Source organism: Falco punctatus, assembly GCF_963210335.1.
Source record: "Falco punctatus genome assembly, chromosome: Z".
NCBI lineage: Eukaryota > Metazoa > Chordata > Aves > Falconiformes > Falconidae > Falco > Falco punctatus.
Genome location: NC_137586.1, coordinates 56,049,297 through 56,070,948, shown reverse-complemented (window position 1 = coordinate 56,070,948; position 21,652 = coordinate 56,049,297). Strand labels below are relative to the sequence as shown.

General features: G+C 44.2%; 1 protein-coding gene across 1 annotated transcript in view; it reads left to right on the top strand.

The window, feature by feature from the left end:
* The first annotated feature begins 58 nt into the window (after positions 1-58).
* The window catches only part of RNF38 (ring finger protein 38), a 113,303-nt gene continuing 91,709 nt past the window's right edge, over positions 59-21,652 (top strand). Inside the window, exon 1 of the mRNA XM_080372724.1 lies at positions 59-1,486. Within this exon, the coding sequence (XP_080228850.1) occupies positions 958-1,486 (529 nt within the window). The 5' untranslated portion in view covers positions 59-957. The remainder of the gene's footprint in view (positions 1,487-21,652) is intronic.

The window sequence follows — 21,652 nt, the reverse complement described above, 5'->3', positions numbered from 1 at the left end:
CACCGCCCGCCGCGCCCCCGACACATCAAGGACTTTACCGACATCTCTCACTGGTCGAAGAAACCAGGAGGCGACCGCCCCGGCCGCGCCCCCCGCAGCGGACGGCGGGGTGGGGCTGTCCCCGCTGCCCGCAGCAGCCGGTAAGGGCCCGCCCCGCCCCCTCCTGGGCCGCCGCCACGCAGCGTCCGGGCGCCGCGGGGGGTCCAGCGCAGGCCCTGCAGTCGCCCGGCCGCCCGATCGATCGAATCGATCGCGGCCTTTGCCCCCTCCCCCGGGCCGTCGCCCCGTGCAGCTTCGCCGGGTGCGGGGACGGGGTTGCAGAGCGGTACAGCGCGGTGCGGAGGGCTGGCGGGCGGGCCCACCGCGGCGGCCCCGTGCCCGGCGGCCGGCAGCGGCGGAGCGCGAGGCGGGCCGAGGATGATTCCGGGCTCTGCGCGCAGGGTCTGCTCGGGGCGGGCCGAGCCCCGCTGGGCCCCGGGGGGCCCGGCCGACGGCGGCGCGGACCAACCGCCCCTCTCCCGCCCGCCCGCGGGGGGCGGCGGGGGCACCGCTGCGGAGCGGGGCGGCTGGGGCCGGGCCCGCGTGCTCTCCGCCGGCCGTCGTGCCTTGCGGCAGCACCGTCGTGAGCGGGCGCGGGGAGGCGGCGGGCCGAGCGCTCCCGCCCGCCGGGCAGCCAGGGCCGGGCCGGGGCGGAGGGAGGAGGGAAGGAAGCAGGCGGGGAGAATCCTTCCTTCTCGGCAACGAGCTGGGCGGCGGCGGCGGCAGTCTCTTCCCCGCAGCGGCCGGCACGGCTCGGCACCGGCCTCGCTGCCCGGCCGAGGGCCGAGCCCCCGTTGGAGGCGACCCCCGTCGCCCATGCCGCCCACGTGGCCCCGCTGGCGCTAAGCGCCCCTCCGGGCGCGCGGCGAGGCTGCCCTCGGCAAGGCGGGCGTCGCCGGCCGGCCGCAGCGGGTAGCGATGCCGGTGGCCGCCCGCTCGGCGCACCGCGGGGCGCAGTCCGACGCCTGCTTCCTCGCCCCCGGCTGCTGGCAGGACCGCGGCGCCGCTCCGCGCGGCGAGGACGGCGGCGGCGAGCGGCCCCAGCCCCTTCGCCAGGCCGGCGAGGCGGGCCGGAACGGCAGATGGGTGGCTTCTTCCGCCGCCCCCTTCCTGCCTGCCTTCTCCTCCTCCCCTCCGCCGCCCCCCGCCTCCTCCGCTGCCTCCTCCCCCGCCGCCGAGCCTGCCGCCGCCGCCTCCGCCTCCCCCTCGGCCGCCTGCCTCCTGCCGGCACCCCTACGGACCCGCGCTCGCTCCTGCTCCGGCTTCCCCGGACTCGCCATGAGCGGCGGTCCCGGCCGCTTACCGCCGCCCCCCGCCCTCTGTCCGCCGCCGCCGTCCGTCCACGGGCCGAGCCTGCCGGAGCCGGGAGCGCGCAGCCAGGGCCGGGGCAGCCCCGCCGGCCACGGCGCACCCCGCGCCGCCCCGGGCGCCAGAGGCCCGCCGCCAGGTGAGCGGGGACGGGGCCCCGGGGGAGGGGGAGCAGCTCCGGGCGTCCCGCCCCCGCCCGACAGCGCAGCCGGCCCGGAGGGCCTCGAAGTTGCCGCCGCAGCGCCCGCTGTCGGGGCGGCCCCGGGGGTCCGTTCCCGCGTGGGGGCCGGGCAGCGGGACGGTACGGAGGAGAAACTCCCGCCGGCCACAAGCGAGCGAGGCGAGCGGCGGCGGCTGCCAGCAGGCCGGGTGTCGCCCGCTGAGCCCGGGGGCTGCCGCGGGGCGCCCGGGGCCCCCGGCGCGGCGGCGGCTTTCTCCCTGCCGGCGGGGATGCGGCGTTGCGGAGCGCGGGCGGCCCGCCGTGCCGGGGCCGAGGGTGTTGTCCCCGGCCGTCGTACCGCTGCCAGCGGCTCCCCGCCCTGCGTCCCCGCCCGCGGGCCTCCTGTGCAGCCGGAGGGCTTGCGGCGCTTGCTGGCCCTCGCCGCGAGGCCGTGGCGCGCCCCGGGCAGCGCCGGGCCCGGCCCGGCCGCTCCCCTTCCTGCCGCGGCCGCCGCCCGCAGCTGCCCTTGGGCCCCGCGGGGCGGGCGGGCGGCCCTGCGGCGTGTCCGTGCCGCTGGGGCGGGCGCCGCGCCTTGCGGCGGGCCGCGGTGCCGGTGCGCGGTTCGCGGCGGCAGGTCACCTCCAGCCCCGCGTGTGGCTCCGGGATGCTGTGAAGTCGGCCGCGCTGCCCGAGGCCTGAGGTGGTTGCCCCCCGAGGAACTGGCTTTGAGCAGCTGGTCCCGGAGCGGTGGTGATGCCGGGACCAAGCTCCCGGCACCGGGGATGACGTGCTTGCTGTCAGACACCGGACCCGGTACCAGCACTGCGCGGGAGTTTCCCACCTGCTTAAATTTAATTTTGTATCTGTGTGGTTTGGGGAGTGGGGCCTTAGATCGTTTCCCACGGAGCTTTTTTGTGAATGGCAGCCAGGATGAAACCGTGTATGTGTATATGAAGTTAGCGATTAGGAAGCGGTATGGAAGAACGGAGGAAAACGAGATGTGGTTCGCTGGGCCTGGAGGGTGAAGAAATGAGATAACTAATTAGTCTTTTCTTAGAACGTATTTGTAGTGGTGCTCTTGTCTTGGAGGCTTGGATGATTTACAGGAGTCTGCAGTACGGGTGGTTATACTGATGGAAATCATGCTCTGGAATGAAGTAGGTTTTATAAACAAGTTCCTCTTGAAATTTGTGGTTGACAGCGTATTAAAAGGATTGCTATGCAGAAAGTTGAGGAAGAACTCGAACTTTTACCTTTTGAATTGTACCACAGAGCTCAAAAATAGCTTTTCCTACATGCTGAGACCACGTGGCGAAGATCAGTCTATCCTGTCTAGCTGTTTGAGCCTTCCAAATAAAATATAGAGGAGAAAAATATTTTTCCAGTATAGGTGATCTAGAAATGGAAGTTTTACCTGATGAAACTGTATTTCAACTTTTTGCTTTTAAATTGCTTGGACGTTCTTGTAGATTATAACCTTATTTTAAAGAATGATAGCAAAACCTCTCCTAACCTTCCCGCAGTCTTAATCCGAGACAAATTGACCTAGTATGCTACAGTTGGGAGATAAAAGCTTTTGTATTGCTCATGATTTGGAACGTCTTGGTGGAGAAAAGATTATATTATCATGTAATGAATTCATCACAGGCCTAGTGTACAAAGACCTTACTGTTGGGTTAGGGAATGCTGGGCTTTTTTTGGTTTTGCTTCCCCCCCCCCCTCTAAAAAGGGAAGGGCTCTTGGGGTTTATCCTCAAATTCTGGTATTCACTAGCACAGATCCTGTGCTTAATGGTAAATAGAATAGTCAGAACCAGTTTTCTCAAAAGAGCTTTTGCAGACACCCAAGTTAAATGATTAAGTTTTACAGTATTCTTAAATCAGCATAGCAGGTGAATCCTTGTTTTAGTCGTGATCTGGAAAACTCAAATAATGTTTTCATGCAGTATGATCTCTGATTCATCTTCTCCTTTTGAAATAGCATCATAATTTACAGACAAATCCAGGAGACTTCTAGATTGGGGATGAGAAATGTTTTTTTCTTTTCTCCAAACAGGAAAACTGTTAATTTGACTTTGTGAAGGTCTGCCTGATTCATTCAAATTCTTGCCACCAGTAGAAAAAAAGATGCACCAATCTCTGGCATCAGGGCTGAACTTGGATTGTTCTGCTGAGCATTCTCCTAGTTGTGTTCTTGAAAGCAGTAGTCCCCTATTAGTGGCCCTAGTATATTAACTTTTGATAAAAACCTGTATTGTGATTTGGTCTTCAAATATTAGGGGTTAGTAAAATTATGGTAGTTTACAAACAAGGTTGAAATAATGTTTACTATTTCTTTATCAACAGCAGAAGAACATTTAGTGATGGCTGGTTCTTTTTTGGTTTGTTTGTTTGTTTGTTTTGCTTTGTTTTTTGTTTTTTGTTTGTTTTTGTTCTTGTTTCTTTTGTATTTTTCTCCCCAACAGCATGTGTCAATAGAAGGGAAAGTATTTATGGCTGTCAAATTAGTGAAAGAATATTGGACTAGAAAATGTTGCACTGAAGAGCTGATTGTTTCATTCAGGAAATTGATTCTGCTCCTAAGAGGCACTTCGCCTTCCATAAAATACTTTGCCTTTGCTGGGGTACATGCATCTCCTCAGTAAAAGAGAGAAACCCACCTAGAGGCAAGATTGTCAGCTGGGAAGAGAAGAGTGTGTCCGTAGTGGACGTTCTTAGACCTTTTCAGCATCACTTTTTTTGTAAAGTCTGTGTTAACATTCTCGGGTTTTGCAGCATTAGGAAAGGAAAGATGGCTTTTGAAAGTTGCCGTGTACTTAGGATACTGATGTGATGTCTGTAGCTGGTGAAAGTAGCTTTTCTGTTAAACATCTGTGTTACGCATGTCGTCAGGTAAACTTTTCTAAATTTAATTAATGTTGCTTGCCTGCCTGATGTTGCAAAGTCTTCCGTTAGAGTAACTTTAAAATTGTTGTTTAAGATCTGTGTGAGGCTAAGTCCTGTCAAAATATATTGTTAAGAGGAGTAATGGGACGTTCTTATTTTGGCAGATAAAGACTTAGCAGATGCCCAGTTCAGTCCGGAGAAACTGAAACTGCTGATGAAGGGATCAGAGTTTTCAAATGTGCATAACTGCAGAATGTGAGGGGATGGAACTGCTTGTAAAGTTTGTATTAATGGGTCGATTAAGTGCAGTAGAAAGGTGTTTGAATTCACAATGGTTCTGCCTAATGCTTGTATATGTTAAGCAGTTGTAATACAAGTACTAAAACTCCCAGTATGTTCATATCTGCACATGTAAACTTTTGTGCCTTTAGCAATTGTGCATAGTTATACCCTCTATGCATGGTATGTGTGGTTTTGCTCTCAAACTGGAAATCAGTTACTGTGGCTTTATGGTGAGTGTCTTACCTGATTCTGGCATGCCTGGAGATAGATGCGAGTTTTCTGATTTATGTCACATAGATGGTTTCACAGCTTTATAACTGTGTAAAATAAAGCAAGATGGAGAGATAGCTTTTTAGTAAGAACAAGTGAAACACATTCAGTATGTGGATGATTTTCAAGAGTTGCGATTGATTTTGATAGCTTAAAACCAACCAACCAAAAAAAAAAAACAAACAAAAAAAAAACAAGTGGAAACTAGTATTGCCGCACCTTTGTATGAATTTAGTTAAACTGTGATACTCATAAGTAAAGAAGTGCTTTGGTGGTACTTTTTGGTTAAATTACCACAGTATTGTAAGTCTGTTGCTGTGCATGTTGGTTGGGTAGATGTTATGGTTTAACCCCAGCCAGCAACCAAGTACCACGCAGCTGCTTGCTCACTCCCCACCGTGCAGTGGGATGGGAGAGAGAACTCATGGGCTGAGATAAAGACAGTTTAATAGGTAAAGCAAAATCCACACACGCAAGCAAAGCAAAACAAGGAATTCATTCACCACTCCCCATGGTCAGGCAGGTGTTCGGCTGTCTCCAGCAAAGCAGGGCTCCACCATGCGTAATGGTTACTTGGGAAGACAAACACCATAACTCCAAACATCCCCCCCTCCTTCTTCTTCCCCCAGATTTTTACTGTTGAGTGATATGTCATATGGCGTAGAATATCCCTTTGGTCAGGTGGGGTCAGCTGCCCTGGCTGTGTCCCCTCCCAGCTTCTTGTGCACCCCCAGGCTGCTCGCTGGTGGGGAGGTGTGAGAAGCAGAAAAGGCTTTGACACTGTGTAAATGCTGCTCAGCAGTAACCGAAACATCCCTCCCTGTGTTATCAACAGTGTTTTCAGCACAAATCCAAAACGTAGCCCCATACAAGATACTATGAAAAAATTTAACTGTCCCAGCCAAAACCATCAGGGTAGAACAAGTCTGTCTTGGACACTAGATTGTAATTATCTTCAGTATCTCAGAATTATTATTAAAATGTTGGTGTGTTGTTTGCTAGTTTTTAATTATAAAGGAAGATAGAAGCTTTGTGTTTTTTAGAGAAAGTAGTTGTACTCTGAACAGATTCTAGTAATCATGGAATTAATGTTAGCAGACATACATAGAATATTTCACAAAGCTAGTTGTAATAAACATGAGTTGCATATTTATGGGATTAATTTGGGAAATAAATGCAATTATTTCCAGATAATGTACGTTTGTTTTAAGGCATTCTCTGTGACTACCACTTTATTTTTTATTTCAGTTTGACTTTCTTTCGTAAATTTATATGTAGTGCTTGTGTAAACTGGGAATGATAATTTTATAGCCTGAAATTGTTCTATGCCGTAAATGTACTGTATGAAGTTGTTTTGGATGTGTGCTGTTCAGGTGCCAGCATCAACCAGCTCAAGTGAATGCTAGCAAATGTTGATATTTACACACACACACACACACACGATACAAGTATTTAGTGTGAGGCTATTTAGTGTGATAAATGTATTTTAAGGAAAATTAACAAAATTAAATCAATATGCAGATCTTTTAATTATAGTTCTTGCAGTATGAATCATTTTATCTTTGCCTATACTGGCATATTTCAGATGTAAATTATGCAGGAACACAGGAATTAAAAGTTCCAAGTTGTCTCTACAGTACAAATTCCAGCAAAAAGACCAGAGATAAGCATTTAATTTTGAAATGCATGCTTTTCTTTGCAACATCTGCTTATGAAATAACCTAAATTATGCTTTTGGTCTAATCCATCAAGATATTGATTATTTTCAGTATCTGTTGATTTGAACTGGATGACTTGCTGGAACTGATACTTCAGCTGTCAGAAGGACTGTGAATTTGGGAGGTTACACAGAAAAACATAATATAGAGCTGCAATGTAGCAGGCAATGAATTTGGTTTGTAAACTTAATTGTCTTTAGTTAGCTATAGAAGTTGTTAATTGCCTGTAAAATGGAGAGATTAATTTTCATTTCAGAGGAAGTGTTAGACGTAAACCTGTGTTGATTTTTCTGCTGGTGTCACTCCACAGGCATTAGTGAAGATGGCATGAATTTGCAGCTGAGAAGCAATTTAGGTCTGATGTCTTGTACAGTTTTTGGTTAGAGTTTGCCTGGTTTTGAAACTGATGGTCTCCTCTCAGTTAAAGTAACTGAAAGATAATTGATGATTCAATGTGCAGTACAGTCTCAGTTCAAAGAAAAAGAATGTCACAAAAAAGTACAGGTATACAGCTGTCGAACATTCCTGATCCCTTGCCTTTGCGTTTTGGGTTTCAGTCTTTCAAGTATTAACACTTCTTTATTACCAGCAGTGTAGGTGAACACTGGAACTATGTGACATTCACTGAAGTAAGCTGCTGATGCCTTTTCAGAGTAGGCTGAAATACTAACTGAATTTTGTGTCTATATATCAGACTACCGCAGATCAGATCTTCCAGTGAAGGATAATGATAACTACCTGGAAAGGACTATGTAGCGAGGTGTGTGTGTCTTTTCCCACGTAACAAACGATAGGACAAGAGGAAACGGCCTCAGGTTGCGCCAGGGGAGGTTTGGATTGAATATTAGAAAAAAATTATTCACTGAAAGGGTTGTCAGGCATTGGAACAGGCTGCCTAAAGAAGTGGTTAGGTCACCATCCCTGGAGATGTTTAAAGGACACGTAGATGTGGCACTTAGGGACACAGTTTAATGGTGAACTTGGCAGTGTGTATTTTAACAGTTTGACTCAATGTTTAACAGTTGGACTCGATGACCTTAAAGGTGTTTTCCAACCAAAATGATTCTGTGAATATATATATATATTTTTATGTGTGTGTACTAGCTTTGTTCATGTTCTCACAGTTCGCTCTTACGTCTGCATGATTTGTCTGTGTTTAATGATAATGCTACAACATTTGCATTTTTATATCTATCTGAAGTTGGCATCCCAGGCACATTACATGTGCTATTTGAACCTTGAGCTAATTCTTTACAATATGAAATTACTATAGAAGAATAGGCAGCAGAGCAGATTTTGTACTCCTACTGCTTCATACCCTCACTACTTCATCCATGCTTTTCATCCATTTGTAGAGACTGAACAGTCAACACTCTTCACAACATAGTCTGAGAAGTATGTTTGACTTGTCACAAAAAGGTTAAAATGAGAAATTTTTAAAAAAGATATTAAAAAACATGATTGTGAACACTGTAAAATATTGGAAAAGCTGTGCTCAATAAAAATGTTGGTTTTTTTCTTGACTTTTTATATTTAGTTTTGCTGCTTATACAGCCCTTTTTTCACCCACAGATTATATTGGCAAAGTGAAATCCACGTGTGCACAGAATCTTTTTGACCCATGTTGTTTTCCTGAGAAAAATAGGCTTTAAATCTTTTTCAACCAATAGCATTGCAGCCTTTTTTATTAGTTCTTGCATCTCAGGTATTTTAAGTGCTCTGTTGTATGGCATCTGCTTCATATCAGAAGTCCAGATGGACATGTGTCATCTAAACATACGAGTTGTCCGTGTTAATGTGATGCAGGATGTGGGTGGGATGTATAACAAGAAGGTAGAGTACCAAAATATCAGAGAGCATCTTACTAAGTTTGCAGTGGGAGCTCCCTTTGCAAGAATATTCTAATATGATGGTGCTGCTTTCTCCCACCTTTGTTTTTCTGGGTCTTGTTTGCTTTGTTGTGTGTTTCTTTTTTGGTGCTGGCTTTTTTTTTTTTTTTGGCTTTTTTTTTTAACATGTTCTGGTTGCATTCTTCTATGTTTGTTCTAAACATTTTTTTTTTATTCTTTGTATATGTGAAATACAGTAAGTGCTTTGTTGTTAGCATTCCCTGAATAAGGAAAAGATTCTCCATTCTTGAGGGGAAATACTATTCTTGTGCTCTGACTTAAAATAAAGCTTTCTTCTGGAAGTTACTTGATGTGTAATGTCACATTACACATACACAACAAAGAATGTACACTTCGCTTTATTTGGTGAAAAATGCAGGAGGATTTTTTAATTAGTAAGTCATAGATATTTTCAGAAGTATTTTAAGCAAGCACAATGGTTTTGTTTTCTGAGCTTCTCAAATACACACATAGGCTCCAAATGTGCATTCTTAAGACACTCCTATGCAGGTCTTTCTCAGTGAGAGCCAGGCACCCCAGCTCTAAACTCCTGGGTTTCTGTTCCCATTATCCCTGGCATTGTGCCTAGGTTGAGCCTCTGCATCCTCCCTCTCATGCAAGTCCCTTGCAACCATGATGAATGAAAAAGTAACGTCTGTGATCAGTCTGGAGGTAAAGTGTGTCAAGCCATTTCTCTCGTAATGACTGGGATTCTGCGTCCACACAGATAATCTGTGTTGCTTGTTGCATTGTCTAGCAGCTAATGTAGTTTTCTTCGACATGGGCTGTCATAGTATCCAGCCTTCAATGAAACTTTTAAGTATTTCAGAGCTCACAACTCTAAGCATTTGGTTCTGGTCACCAGCTTCTGTGATGATCCCAGATGGGAAACGTAATCTTAAAAGAGGTCAGACGCCATCACTGTAATTGGGGGAAAAAAATAATCAGAAAAGCTTACTTAACTCTTTCATTGATTTTTTTGTTCTTTTGTATAATGTACACAACTGTAGCACAAGGGTATGCAGCCAGTATGGAAAAGAACATTACTTACACAGTTAAAGGCTGTTTATGATTGTTTTTGATATCCCTTATGAATAAGAGAATTGCACTTTTTCCTGTAATGCTACTGATTTGTGCTCCAGGGCACGCTGTTTTAGGAGGAGGGCAGGAGGAAGGTTGTTAGTTATGTTACATATTTTCTGCTATTGAGGAGTAAGGTATGAATTCTGTGAATTTTACTAAAATACATCATAAACTGTGTACCTGGAAAATTGTCTTGTTAGGAAAACTACCCTTAAATAGTTTAAAAATAGCTAAAAGCTGTACACAGTATTTGTTCACATGAACTCTGTTTGTACGAGAGTCTGGGGGGTGGCTATTAACATTAGTGTGGCTAGTAACATTAACTGTATATGTAGAACAAATGGGTCTGTTTGAGAATACTTGGAACAGCATGAGTGCCGTGTGATTGAACCTGCACCAAGGAACTGCGACATACGCTTTGCAAACATTTGCTGTGTGTTTTTTCAGCACAGCTGGAAGTTATACCCTCTTTACCTTTTCCTACTTTGCACCTGGTGTATGTTCATGTTCTGAAGTGAAAACTTGAGGTATTTACTATCTGCTTGGGTTCTTGCTCTGTGAAGATTTGATTTCGTTTTTAGGCATATGGATACTTCTGCTTTCATTAAGAGCACGTGCAAATGTTCGCAGGACCTAAACTGTAGTGTCAGTTCCTGCCGTGTGCCCCCCAGTCAACATTTTAAAGTGATTTACTTTTTTTCTTAATTCCCCTTACAAATGTGTTTATTTGCCTATTTTTAGTGTGTGCAGGCTTTCTGTATAGATCTTCTGCATGGCATTGCTTTTTTTCCTGTTTGTAGGCTGGTGTGGCACCAAGTCAAACGGGAGTGAACAGTAGCTTTTGGAAAGAATTTTTGTGCAGATTTGGTAGTAGGTTATTGAGCCTTTTTGCTCGGAAACTCCAGGAATCTGTGGTTTGTATGTGTTTTTGAGCAATATTACATAAAGTGTTTATGATATGATCTGAAAATTGCTTTTGCAGATGGCTCTGGAGATTGGATACAGGTGAGGTTTCTGAGCAAGTTCAGAAATTCCTTACTATTTTTGGAGGCTTGGGAGTGAAAGCCACTGGTGTGAGAAGTGCATTCAAACTTCAGAAATCTGTGACCGAGCTTGTAAGGAAGTAAAGCAGCAAACCGTTGTACATGCTGCAGTGGCATTATTTCAAGAAAGTGGGAGTCCAGGTATATTTGATATTGTTCTTCATAGGTGTCTGTTGAGTTGGACTGAAAAAGTGAGTGAGACACACCCAGAAGAACAATTCTTTTCTTTGTTAAAACTTAATTTCATTTTTAAAACATTGGCAGCCTCTTGTGCCCATAGGGTCTCTTGCTTGCTGACTATGTAATATTTTGTTTGGTCATCTGTGATGCTAAGCTATAGAAATGTGTATATGAATCTTCGTTTAAACCAGTAATCTGCAGTATTTTTGGATTAATAAAATTTAAAAGGATTTATATTTTTCTTCCTAATTTTAAAGTAGTCTAAGGGTGGGAAAATGTAGTCGTACTGAGCACTGAGGAAAAATAAAGGACTTGTTGCATTTTGGCTGCTTTTTTTGAAAAGGTCATAGTGAACTTGGGGGATTAGGGAAGAGCTATGAAGTGGTAAATATGGTAAAAATTGTAAGACAACAGTGACAGGGATGGTGTCATCTTACAAACTTGAAAAAAATACTGGTCCCCACAGTACAGCGTAATCTGTGAACTAGCTGGAGGACTGCTATTACTGAACAACATATCTCTGATGGAGTAGTGGTCCTCCAGCTAGTTTGGAGATCACGCTGTACTGTGGGGACCAGTCAGTATGCTGGCAGGGAGACATGCTGTTCAGAGGGATCTTGACAAGCTGGAGAATTGAGGATCTCATGGTATTCAACAAAGGCAAATGCGAAGTCTTGCACTGAGGCAGAATAACTGTGCAAAAGGTCAGGCTGGGGGCTGAATGGGTGGGTAGCAGCTCTGCTGAGGAGGCAGGTACTGACTTGGAGTGAGCTTGCTTGAGGACACCGGAGTGATGTGGGGGCTGGAGCATATGACCTGTGAGAAGAGCTGGATGAAATTACCATTGCACAGCCTAGTGAAAAGGTGGCTCACAGGAGATCTCAATGCGCTTTACCCCTTCTCTCATGGGAGGATGGAGAAAAGATAGATACAGACTTTAGCGTGCTGGTAGGGCAAGAGGCAAGGAACAGGACTCAGGCTGGAACGCATGAATTTCTGGTCAGATATTAGGATGATATTTTTTTTTTTTTCACCCTAAGGTGGTCAAGCACTGGAGCAGAGGACTGGGGACACTGTGAGATTTACAAATTTGTAATTTTTGTACAGACACAGCAGTACACCAGCTACTGAGAAGAAAATAAACTCTACCCTAGCTGAAACCAGGACATTACCTAACCAGTATTTATGATGTGATGAATCTACTAAAGCATAAATCTTGTAAGAAAAAATGATACGAACAAGAATTCAGTCAGCAACATAAAATATGAGCACAACAGAAAGTAGGCAGAGTGAAAAACTGTGGTATATGACCTCCTCAGGTTGCCTTGCCATGTAAATGTGGAGGTGGCATTCTGTGTAAAGCTGTCATGCTTGTTCTTTTAGTCCTGTTTCTGTGTAAATAGCTTCTGACCTGAGGGAGGCTTTTGCCTTTCTTAAAAAGAATTGTAAGAAATCAGTGATTAAGTAGCAGATAAATTAGTCTGCATCCTAAAGGAAACACAGAGAGCTGATGCTGTTCTCTTTGGCTTACTGACCCATGGATATAGGTAGCTGCTGGGCTTTGAGGCAGCTGCAGTGTATGGTGTCTGTTACAGAGACACAGGAAAGAATGTAGGATATCAAGGACCAGGGAAACCAAAGGAATTGCAGGGAGCGTGAACTGTGAGGATCTGAAGGGGAACGGATATTGCAGGGAGGGGAAAACAAAAATACAGAACAAAAATCCATGAAAACCAGTTTTCATTAATTCTGCTGCTCGTATAACTACTAATTTCTTTTGAGGATCACTCTTAAAACATCTGTGTCATAAAAGAGAATTTTCAAATTAATGAGTTGCACATAATTGTTATGGACTTGTTTAATGTGAATTAACTGAAGTGTCATCTGTATCTCTTGTTAACTGGCTGTATGGAGGCTGTGTGGCAGGTTGGGTAGTGAGGCCAAAAGAGGATACCAGAATTTTCTGGATTTCCTGAGTCTCCAGTCAGGTTGGGGCAAAAGTGGCTTTAAAGAATTTTAAAGAAAAGACTTGTGACTTCTGTTTTGTTTATTATTCTTCAACATTATGTTTCTGTGTCAAGTCAGTTGTTTGAGGTTGTTTTTTTTTCCTCCTATCATTTGTTTTTTAGATGATGCATCTTCTGGTTAGGACTGATGTCCCAAAAAGACAAACATTTCTAGTAGCTTAGGTCTTCCTTACCTTTGTGTTTCTCCCTATTGTGCTGTTTTACTCTTTTGGTTGTTTTTTTTTCTTCAAGTTTAATAGTGACAAAAAGAGGAGTATCAAAGAAGTCCGCATAAGAAGCCAAGATGTAGGAAATCATTCTGTCATTGTAGAAGCCCATAGGAGCACTTTGTTTTCAAAGTACCAAGTTTAGTTTTGGAGGCCTTTTATGTCTCTAGAGATTTTCAAATTAAGGCAGATTGTCTAGTCAAGAGATACCAAAATGATTGCATACTGAACTATTTTTAATGTTGATCTTCTAAAGGTCTTGAATTTACAAAGTTTGGAGAAGAAATGCTAGCTAAGATTTATTACATCTCTGTAGAGGGAGGGCCTAGAATAATCAGATTTGATGATCTATGACAGCAATAGGTGAAAATACTTAAAATACTGTCTAGTACAGTTGGGCTGACTGTTATTGAAGTCTGTGTGCTGACATGCTTTGATATTTACTATCCAGCATCTTCGCAGGTATTGCTTAGGGTTTGTCTGTGCTAGAAAGTTGTGCTGTGCTGTATTGATCAGTATAGCTAAAGTGGTAAAGAAGGGCTTCTCAGGCATGAAAGTGACTTTGCATTGCTTATTTCTGGAGAGTTTATCCTGTTCTGAGAAACAGGGTAGGTCATCAAAAAGAACATTTTGGCCTCATAACTCCCATTGTTCTTGGGTTATAGACCTAGTGTACCTGGAAGATTGCTGCTTACCAATACACTTGCCTGTTCTGTTATGTAGACCACCAGGTCACAGGTGCTTGAAAGTCAAAGTTCCTAACAGTTATGTCTGGTATTGAAAAGAAATTTCCAGCCATACTGGGAGCCTATGTGGTGCCTTTTTGAAGTGCTTCAGCCTCCTTATCCCAGCAGCCCATCTGATGAAATTAAGAGGTGATTTCTGACAAAACACTTGTGGTTTGTGTCTTTATCTTGCTTTGCCTAACTTTTGCTGTGTTGGTTTTGTTGCTCCTTGTGTTCAAAAATTTTCTGTTCCTCAGTTCATTTGACAAGTCATGCTGGAGCTTCCTGGATTGATCTCATGGCTTTCCAGGCTTTTTCCTTGCTTTTGCTACCTCCCAACCCAATCAAGCTTGTCCTTTTCAAAGCTGTCGCTGAAGGAACAGAGTGTAATAAAAATACTTCAGTGGGCTGAATTGCACCTCTTGCACATTACTGTGTTCAGCATTCTTGTGGCCACTGGAGCTGTTGATGTTATCATTGAGGCAGTGGCATTAAGATGGGAGAGCTATCACATTACCTTAGGAGAGGGGTAACTGGGCCATGTGGATATTTGTTGCCAGGGGCTGTCCAGAGGTCTCAATGAAAAATACAGTTAGCAGGTTGAGGGTGACATGCTTGTGGGATGTGAAAGTGATTCTGAGCTTTGGTAAACAAAGTGCCATCCTGCTGCAACTGCTTGGATTCCCTGTACGGATTTTGTATGAACGCTGGCAAAACTTTCTGTTTATGGTGTTAGCAAGGAAGGCTTTTGCATGTGAAGCAAACTGCTATTGTTATGAATTTATGACTCACAAAAAGAAGGGGAAGTGGATCTTGGTTGGTGTATAGCTAAAAAAGAAATGTGGCATCCTAGTGTTTTGCTCTGGATATGGCATATTTGTGTTGCAAAAACTTGGGTAGTGAGAACTTGAATTCTAAGTTTACTTACCCAGGCAACACAGATGTTACTTTCCAGAAAACACTGTGAAACAGAGCAGATGCAGTCAGGTTTTCAAGGGAGATTTGCTCTGCTGTATGCAGAAATTAAGGCATAATTCTCATCTTCAGCCATGAACACTCATGCTTCAGCTTTGCAAATCAAGTATTATGAGAACAGAGTTAATCTGTGATCTGTTGGGTCTATGTTTGTTGATTTAACTGTTTCTGCTTATGTTCAGGGAGGCATATGTGCTTTTGTACTGTGAGGTCTGTATTTGGAAAGGAAAAGGCAAGAGACATTATTCCTATAGATTTTCAGAAGTTCTGTGGCTGATCATCATTACTATAGAGAGGTTACTAGAAGGCTTTCTTTCACTTTCGGAGATGAGCCAGAGCCTGTTGAAGTTGGGGCAGCCTTAATTAAGAAAAGGGTAGTGTGCTGAAACAAAGATGGATATCTAACAATTCATGAGGTCATTGTTCATTCAGAGTCTCCCTTAAGTATATATTTACGTTTCTGTTTAATGTTCTGTTTTCCCACTTGTTATTAGTACTGTTACTAGCATACTGATGGTCTCAAAAATTGCTGAGAGTTTAAAACATGCAAAACTGGAGATAAATCTAGTGTCTTGGGTTCTGACTCTCTTTTGCCTTGCGTATTTTGAGTTGTTTGTTTGCGGTTACAAACCAACATCCCATGCATGTGGGAATGCTCACAGGCAGACACACAAACTTACATGCCTCAATATCTAGAACAGTCACCTCTGTATCTCTTAAAAAGATACACAGTTTAGCAGTGGTCACATTCCTTGGCTTCTGATTGCCTCAGAGCATTATGTAAGGTATAAAAATAAGTACTGCTGAGGAGGAAACTGGCAGTACAGCATCCTAGATTTATGTGTGTTGAATGCATTGTAAACTTCATGGAGTTCTTTTGTGAAACTTGTCTGCAACATCTAACTCTGCTAACTAATGACGTGCTATTGGGGCTGGCTGACCTGGCTACTTTGGTATTTCTCTTCCAGTTCTGCACACAGTACTTCATGAGTACTGTGTATTTTTTGTATATCATTTGTATATCCAATTGAAGTACATCTTGACTTCAACTGAAATAAGCCTAAAAGTAAACTAGACTATATGTATGCTTTTAAATCTGTGTATATGTTGTGCATAAATCTGAGAACCCTTTATTCTGGATTGTGTAGATGTTTGCCTTAATTAAAAGCAAAAGTAGAAATGTGTTCAACTGTATAAAGAAACTGGTAATAGCAGCCCCATCAAAAGGAGTTATGACCATCTAGACTGGGTATAATTGAAGTAGCTTGCCCTCTTGCTCAAAGTTTTCATGTATCTAATAGAGTTTGAACTCAAATGGGTATTTTTGGTGTTAAGATGCTAGATGAACAACTGAAGACTGCTGAGCTACATGGGTATGTCACAGGTACTGGCTGCCATGCATCTGTGTTACTGCTTTTGCTTTCAGTTGTTCCCATGAGTGCCAGTTGGAGCACAAGGAGCCGTGGTAATAGGAGTGTTTGGGAGAGCTGGGTCTTGCTTACTTGAGAAAGGTGAGAGTGTGATGGTATTGTGGAAAGTGCTGATGGAACAGAGTGACAGTGGGTGATAACTAGGCAGGCAAGACACCAAGAAATGAGATACCTTACTAAGTTCAAAGGAAAAAAAATACCAGGAGCTGAGAACTGGCTACAGGGAAGGGAATACAAGGAAACCATGAGAAAGAGAGGAGAGTTGATTACTTCTGTAGCCTGTTACTGAATTAGGAGACATGAAGAAAATTCCAGAGTGCAGTTTGTTTTTGCAGAACATAAAAAATTAGAAACTGCTGAAAATGAAACAAAATCCTGTGGAGAAAGAAGGTTATGTTGTGGTGAGTTAACTTGGGTTGGATGCCAGGTGCCCCCCAAGCCACTCTATCACTCACCCTCCTCAACTGGACAGGGGAGAGAAAAGGCTCATGGGTTGAGATAAGTACAGGGATCACTCCGTAGGTATGGCCACAGGCAAAGCAGGCTCGGCTTGTGGAAATTAATTCATTGCCAGTCAGAAGTCAGAGTACAATAATGAAAAGTAAAACCAGATGTTAAACCACCGTCCCCTCACACCTCCTTTCTTCTTGGGCTCATCTTCACTCTGGACTTCTCTACCTCCTCAGCCTGAGTGGTGCAGCTGGGTGGGGTGTGGGGGTTGTGGTCAGCGCATTACATATTGTCTCTGCTGCTCCTTCTTCCTTGCACTCTTCCCCTGGTCCAGGGTGAGGCCCCACACATGGGAAACAGTCCTCCATGAACTTCTCCAATACGAGTCCCTCCCATATGCTGCCGTTCTGCATGAACTGTTCCAGCATGGGACTCTTCCATGGGGTGCAGTCCTTACAGAATGGACTGCTCCAGGATGGGTCTCCTGTGGGGCCGCAGGTCCTGCCAGAAGACCTGCATCAGTGTGGGCACTGTCCACAGGCCCCGCCAGGAGCCTGCTCCAGCACAGGCTTTCCATTCAATCGCAGCCTCCTCTGGGCACATCCATCTGCCCTGCTGTGGGGTCCTCCGCAGGCTGCAGGTGGATATCTGCTCCGCCATTAACCTCCATGGGCTGAGGGGCACAGCCTGCCTCACCGTGGTTTGCTATCGTCTGCAGGGGAATCTCTGCTTTGGCACCTGGAGCATCTCCTCTCCTCCCTCGCTGACCTTGACGTCTGCAAAGTTGCTTCTCTCATGCCTCTCTCCTGCTGTTACTGCAGATTTTACCCCTTCTTAAACATATTATCACAGAGGCGCTGCCACCATTGCTGATGGGCTTGGCCTTGGCCAACAGTGGGTCCATCTTGGAGCCGGCTGGCACTGGCTCTGTCGGACATAGAGGAAGCTTCTGGCATCTTGCCACAGAAGCCACCCCTGTAGCCCTCAGCCACCAAAACCTTGCCATGTAAATCTGATACAAGATGGCATGGAATAAAAAGGTCTGGAATTATTCACATAGATAATCAATGCAGACAAACATTGCCTGTTTTACGTGCTTATCTCTCCTTTGACTGCATGAGGAATTGAGCTTGCAATTTTGTCACAGCTCCAAGACAGGTGCTTGAAGAAGGAAACATAACTACTTGCCATAGGGTGTTCTGAGGCAAGATGAAGTGTGTGAAGAGCTGGGTGAAAAAGCTAATGTAGAGGATCAGAATGAACTCAGCACCTTGTATTGTCTTGTGTGTGATTACTTATGATTTATGCAGTTTGCTGCCTAGAAGAATTCTACGACTGAAAAGGGTAATGCAGTTGACTCCAAAGGCAGGTTTTTGGGGTTATCCCACCTATAGCTTGCATCTAAAATGGAAAACTAGCTGCACAGCAGCCATTATTTTGAATAAAGAAATACGTATATACAGAAGGATCTAGATAGTGGCTATGAATCCTACTGATGTTTTCTAGAGTCAGAGATCTTAGGATACTGTATATACTTGTAAGTTTACTGTGGGAGAAAAGTCTGGAATTGTAAAGAAAATAAAATTACAAATTAAAAATGAAATGCTAAACCAAAACCTTTTAATGTAGAGAGAGATTGAAGTATTGTGTCTTTTAGGTTTTGGATGATTTTTAATTTCACTCACAAGGGACTCAAAAGTGGTGGGGGTTTTGTGGTGGTAGTTTTTTCTTTCAGCAGCAGAGAGAAAGCAACTGCAAGACTAAGAAAGATACAGAAGTAACCCAGGCATATAAATGGAACATATACAGTAGTGTTCAGACTGATCTGCAGTAAAATCTGCTTATGAGTTACCTGCAGCTCTGTCATTTGATAAAAGTGCTGCACCTTGTCTGGGTTTTGGGTTTTGGGTTTTTTTTTTGTAAATGCGGTACCTAGATGTTTGTGTGTATTTTTGCAAGAATCTTGTAAGTGCATTACATCTGTCTAATACCTTAGATCAGACCGTCTTGTGGTCAAATGTCAATGGCTGTGATGTTCAGAGTAAACTGCAGAAAGCAGTCACATCCATCACAAGGACAGCGGGAGCTTTGTTATGTGCTTTCATGTAGGGACAGAGGTCAGCAAGTTTGTTGGCAGGAATAGAGAGTAATAAAGTTTGCTCCCCAGTGAAACCCTGTGTCTGGAAGAGTGCGTGGGGTTTATGAGTAAGGAGGAAAGGGAAGTGGCTTCTGTCCTTGTGTTTATAAGGAAGTGCTCCTTTCTGAGTAGCATTTGGTTCACATACCAAGAAAAAATTATTAAGAATTCTTGTATTCAAAAGGAACAGTTGGTGTTGCTGTAGGTATGGTTGCTGCACAGTATTTTGTACTGTGGTGAAAACTGGCCCATTTTGAGCTTTTCCAAAGCGTTGTGGCTTAACCAAGACATCAGTTTCTTTGAAGAAAATCTGATTACATATTTTTGAAGGGATCAGTTTTTCACTGGAGTGAGTGGGTGTGGGACCCTTTAATGAACTCTTAGGTAGGTGGTCTCTCCTGGGAACTTTTACTGTGATGACACAGTGTCTTCAGAGTAAAGAACACCATCTGCATCCATAGCTAAAGAGCGTTTCAGTATTGGGCAGTCTCTTTCTTTGTATTGTGAGGCTGTGGGACCTTTGTGGCAAAACGGGGGGAAAAGTTGAAAATGGGACATGCTGCAAGAGCTGGTTTGATTTGTGGTTGGGTTTGTTTTGAGCGTTTGGCATTGGATGCATAAAGGCAGATAAGGACAGCTTTGGTCTTTCCAGAGTTCATAAAACATTTGGTTTGTGTGTGTCATAAAGCTCTGGATCAGGCATCCACCCCTTTATTAACCTGTCTAGAAGTATTATAAGGAATGTCCTAAAATCTAACTGTTTCTAAGGTCCTAACTTCATGCACACTTAAACTGCAGCTGGAATAGCAGAAAAAACTGCCCATTATCACCTGAATTTTAACCACAAGCTTCTAAGCTGGATGAACAAACTGCTGCAATTTAACGCTAGCATTAGGTGTTAAATGAGGTAAATCCCTTGTTCACTGAGTGTTCCTACAGATGGTAACTGCACTGTGTGAGAGGGCTGGAAGTGTTTCCCCCAGTTGCAGTACTTCCTTAACATGGGATCAAGAAATGAAAGCCAAGAGGTTGCAACCATTTCTTTTCAATCTGTGTGTAGTAACTTTAAGTGATGTTTGTTTCCACCTCTCTTCATCCGTTGTAACTGTTGGGTAGATTTCTAGGAGCACTGAGTAACATGGAGGGTCAGTAGCTACTACAGTCTTGAATATAGAGATCTTTTAATTTTTCAGTAATCTGAAGGATTATTTGTGTAACCAGTAATCTATTCTGGTAGTCTTTAGGGAGTTATTAGGATATACAGATGAAATTTCAGACAGACCTACAGAGTAAACAAGTGTCTTGTAAAAGTAAATAAATAGAGATTACATTGACTTATTTATGGTTTTGGCTGTTAAATAAATTCCCCATGTGAAGATAAAGATAGTGATAGCATCAATGATGAAGAAACATATACTCGGGAACTTGAGGGGGTGGAAAAGATAATAACTTGGCATTTTGGAAAGAAAGTTTCATTTTGTGTTGCATGCAGCTCTACAGTAACGCAAAGTGAGTGAAAAATTTCACAGATGCAGTCACCTCAATGTGCACATATTTCTTTCAACTTTGCCTTCATTTATGTGATTCAGTTTGTTCATGAATCAAAAAGAATAGCTTGGTTTCCACCCTACCTGCAGTTCTGAGTGATCCTATTTTGGAGACTGAAGCTAGAGGCCTCTCATGTTGAGGGTGGCAATTCTTCTTGCCTAACTCTCAATAATACTGCAAAGCATAAGCTTGCAGGCTGGTAGATGCCACCTTCAGCTGCTGAATCTAATTTTTGCCAGGCTCTGCTGTATGGTTTGCACACATAGCCCCGGTGCTTTCTTCCTGTGCTTACAGTACTAGTTCATGTTTGGTGCTTTTTGTCTTGTGTTTGATATGCACCAGCAAATACGATGTAAACTGTGTTCAAGTCATATGATGAATATTAGATAGCTTTTCTTTCTTATCAAGTACAAAGCAGAAGACCTGAATTGCTCTTACCACCCAAAAGCATGTTATCGTTTCGCACAAGTGTATTAACCCTGTCGTGCAGAACTAAACATGACTACACGTTTTGTTTCCAGCTGAACTCATCATGTTAAAAATGTTAACAACATTTTAGCATCACAGTTATTTTTAACTTAGAGTTCATTTTCATAAGCTTTGTAGTATCATTGCCAGTATTGGAGAGAAACAATTTCCTGTAAAAACTGGGAGTGTTTCCATCATAAGATACCACTTCTGTTATGAAAATAATGTAGAAAACATTGGCAGTTGGCCAAGTGAGGATGTGTGTCTAGAAATCCAGAGGATAGCTTAGTCATTTGACTCTCAGAGAACTAACATTAGATTGAAGCAAACTGCTGATATTACTTGAGTTATAAAATCTGGATTGTGCTTTTCTCTCTCAAAGTAGCTCTTGAAAGGAGATCAGGGTATAAGACTATTAGGAGCATTAAGCAGGGTCTTCCAGTTTTTCTGATGGCTTCTGAGAGGCTGCCTGTACTGAGAGCAGTTTTCGATTCTCTGTGTTGGGCTCTTGATAAAAGGATACTTTGACCTCATAACATCCCACCACTGGTAGAAGTAGGAATCTTTTAATATAAGACAGTGCCCAGGTTGAGCTTGTGTCTGGGAGGTGTTCTCTCCAGTTCCTTTTTTCCTCATCTTTAGTCTTGGCTGCACATACCCTTGTTTAGTTCCTTGGTACTCAGATCCTAATGCCTAACATTTCCCTACATTCCAACTCGTCTTACATCCATCACTTCTGGGTGTTCTGAGGAGGAAGAGAAACAAAGACATCACTTCCAGAGGATTTACATAACATTTTGTTTACTGCTTTCTTTTCTCTTAAGTTCTC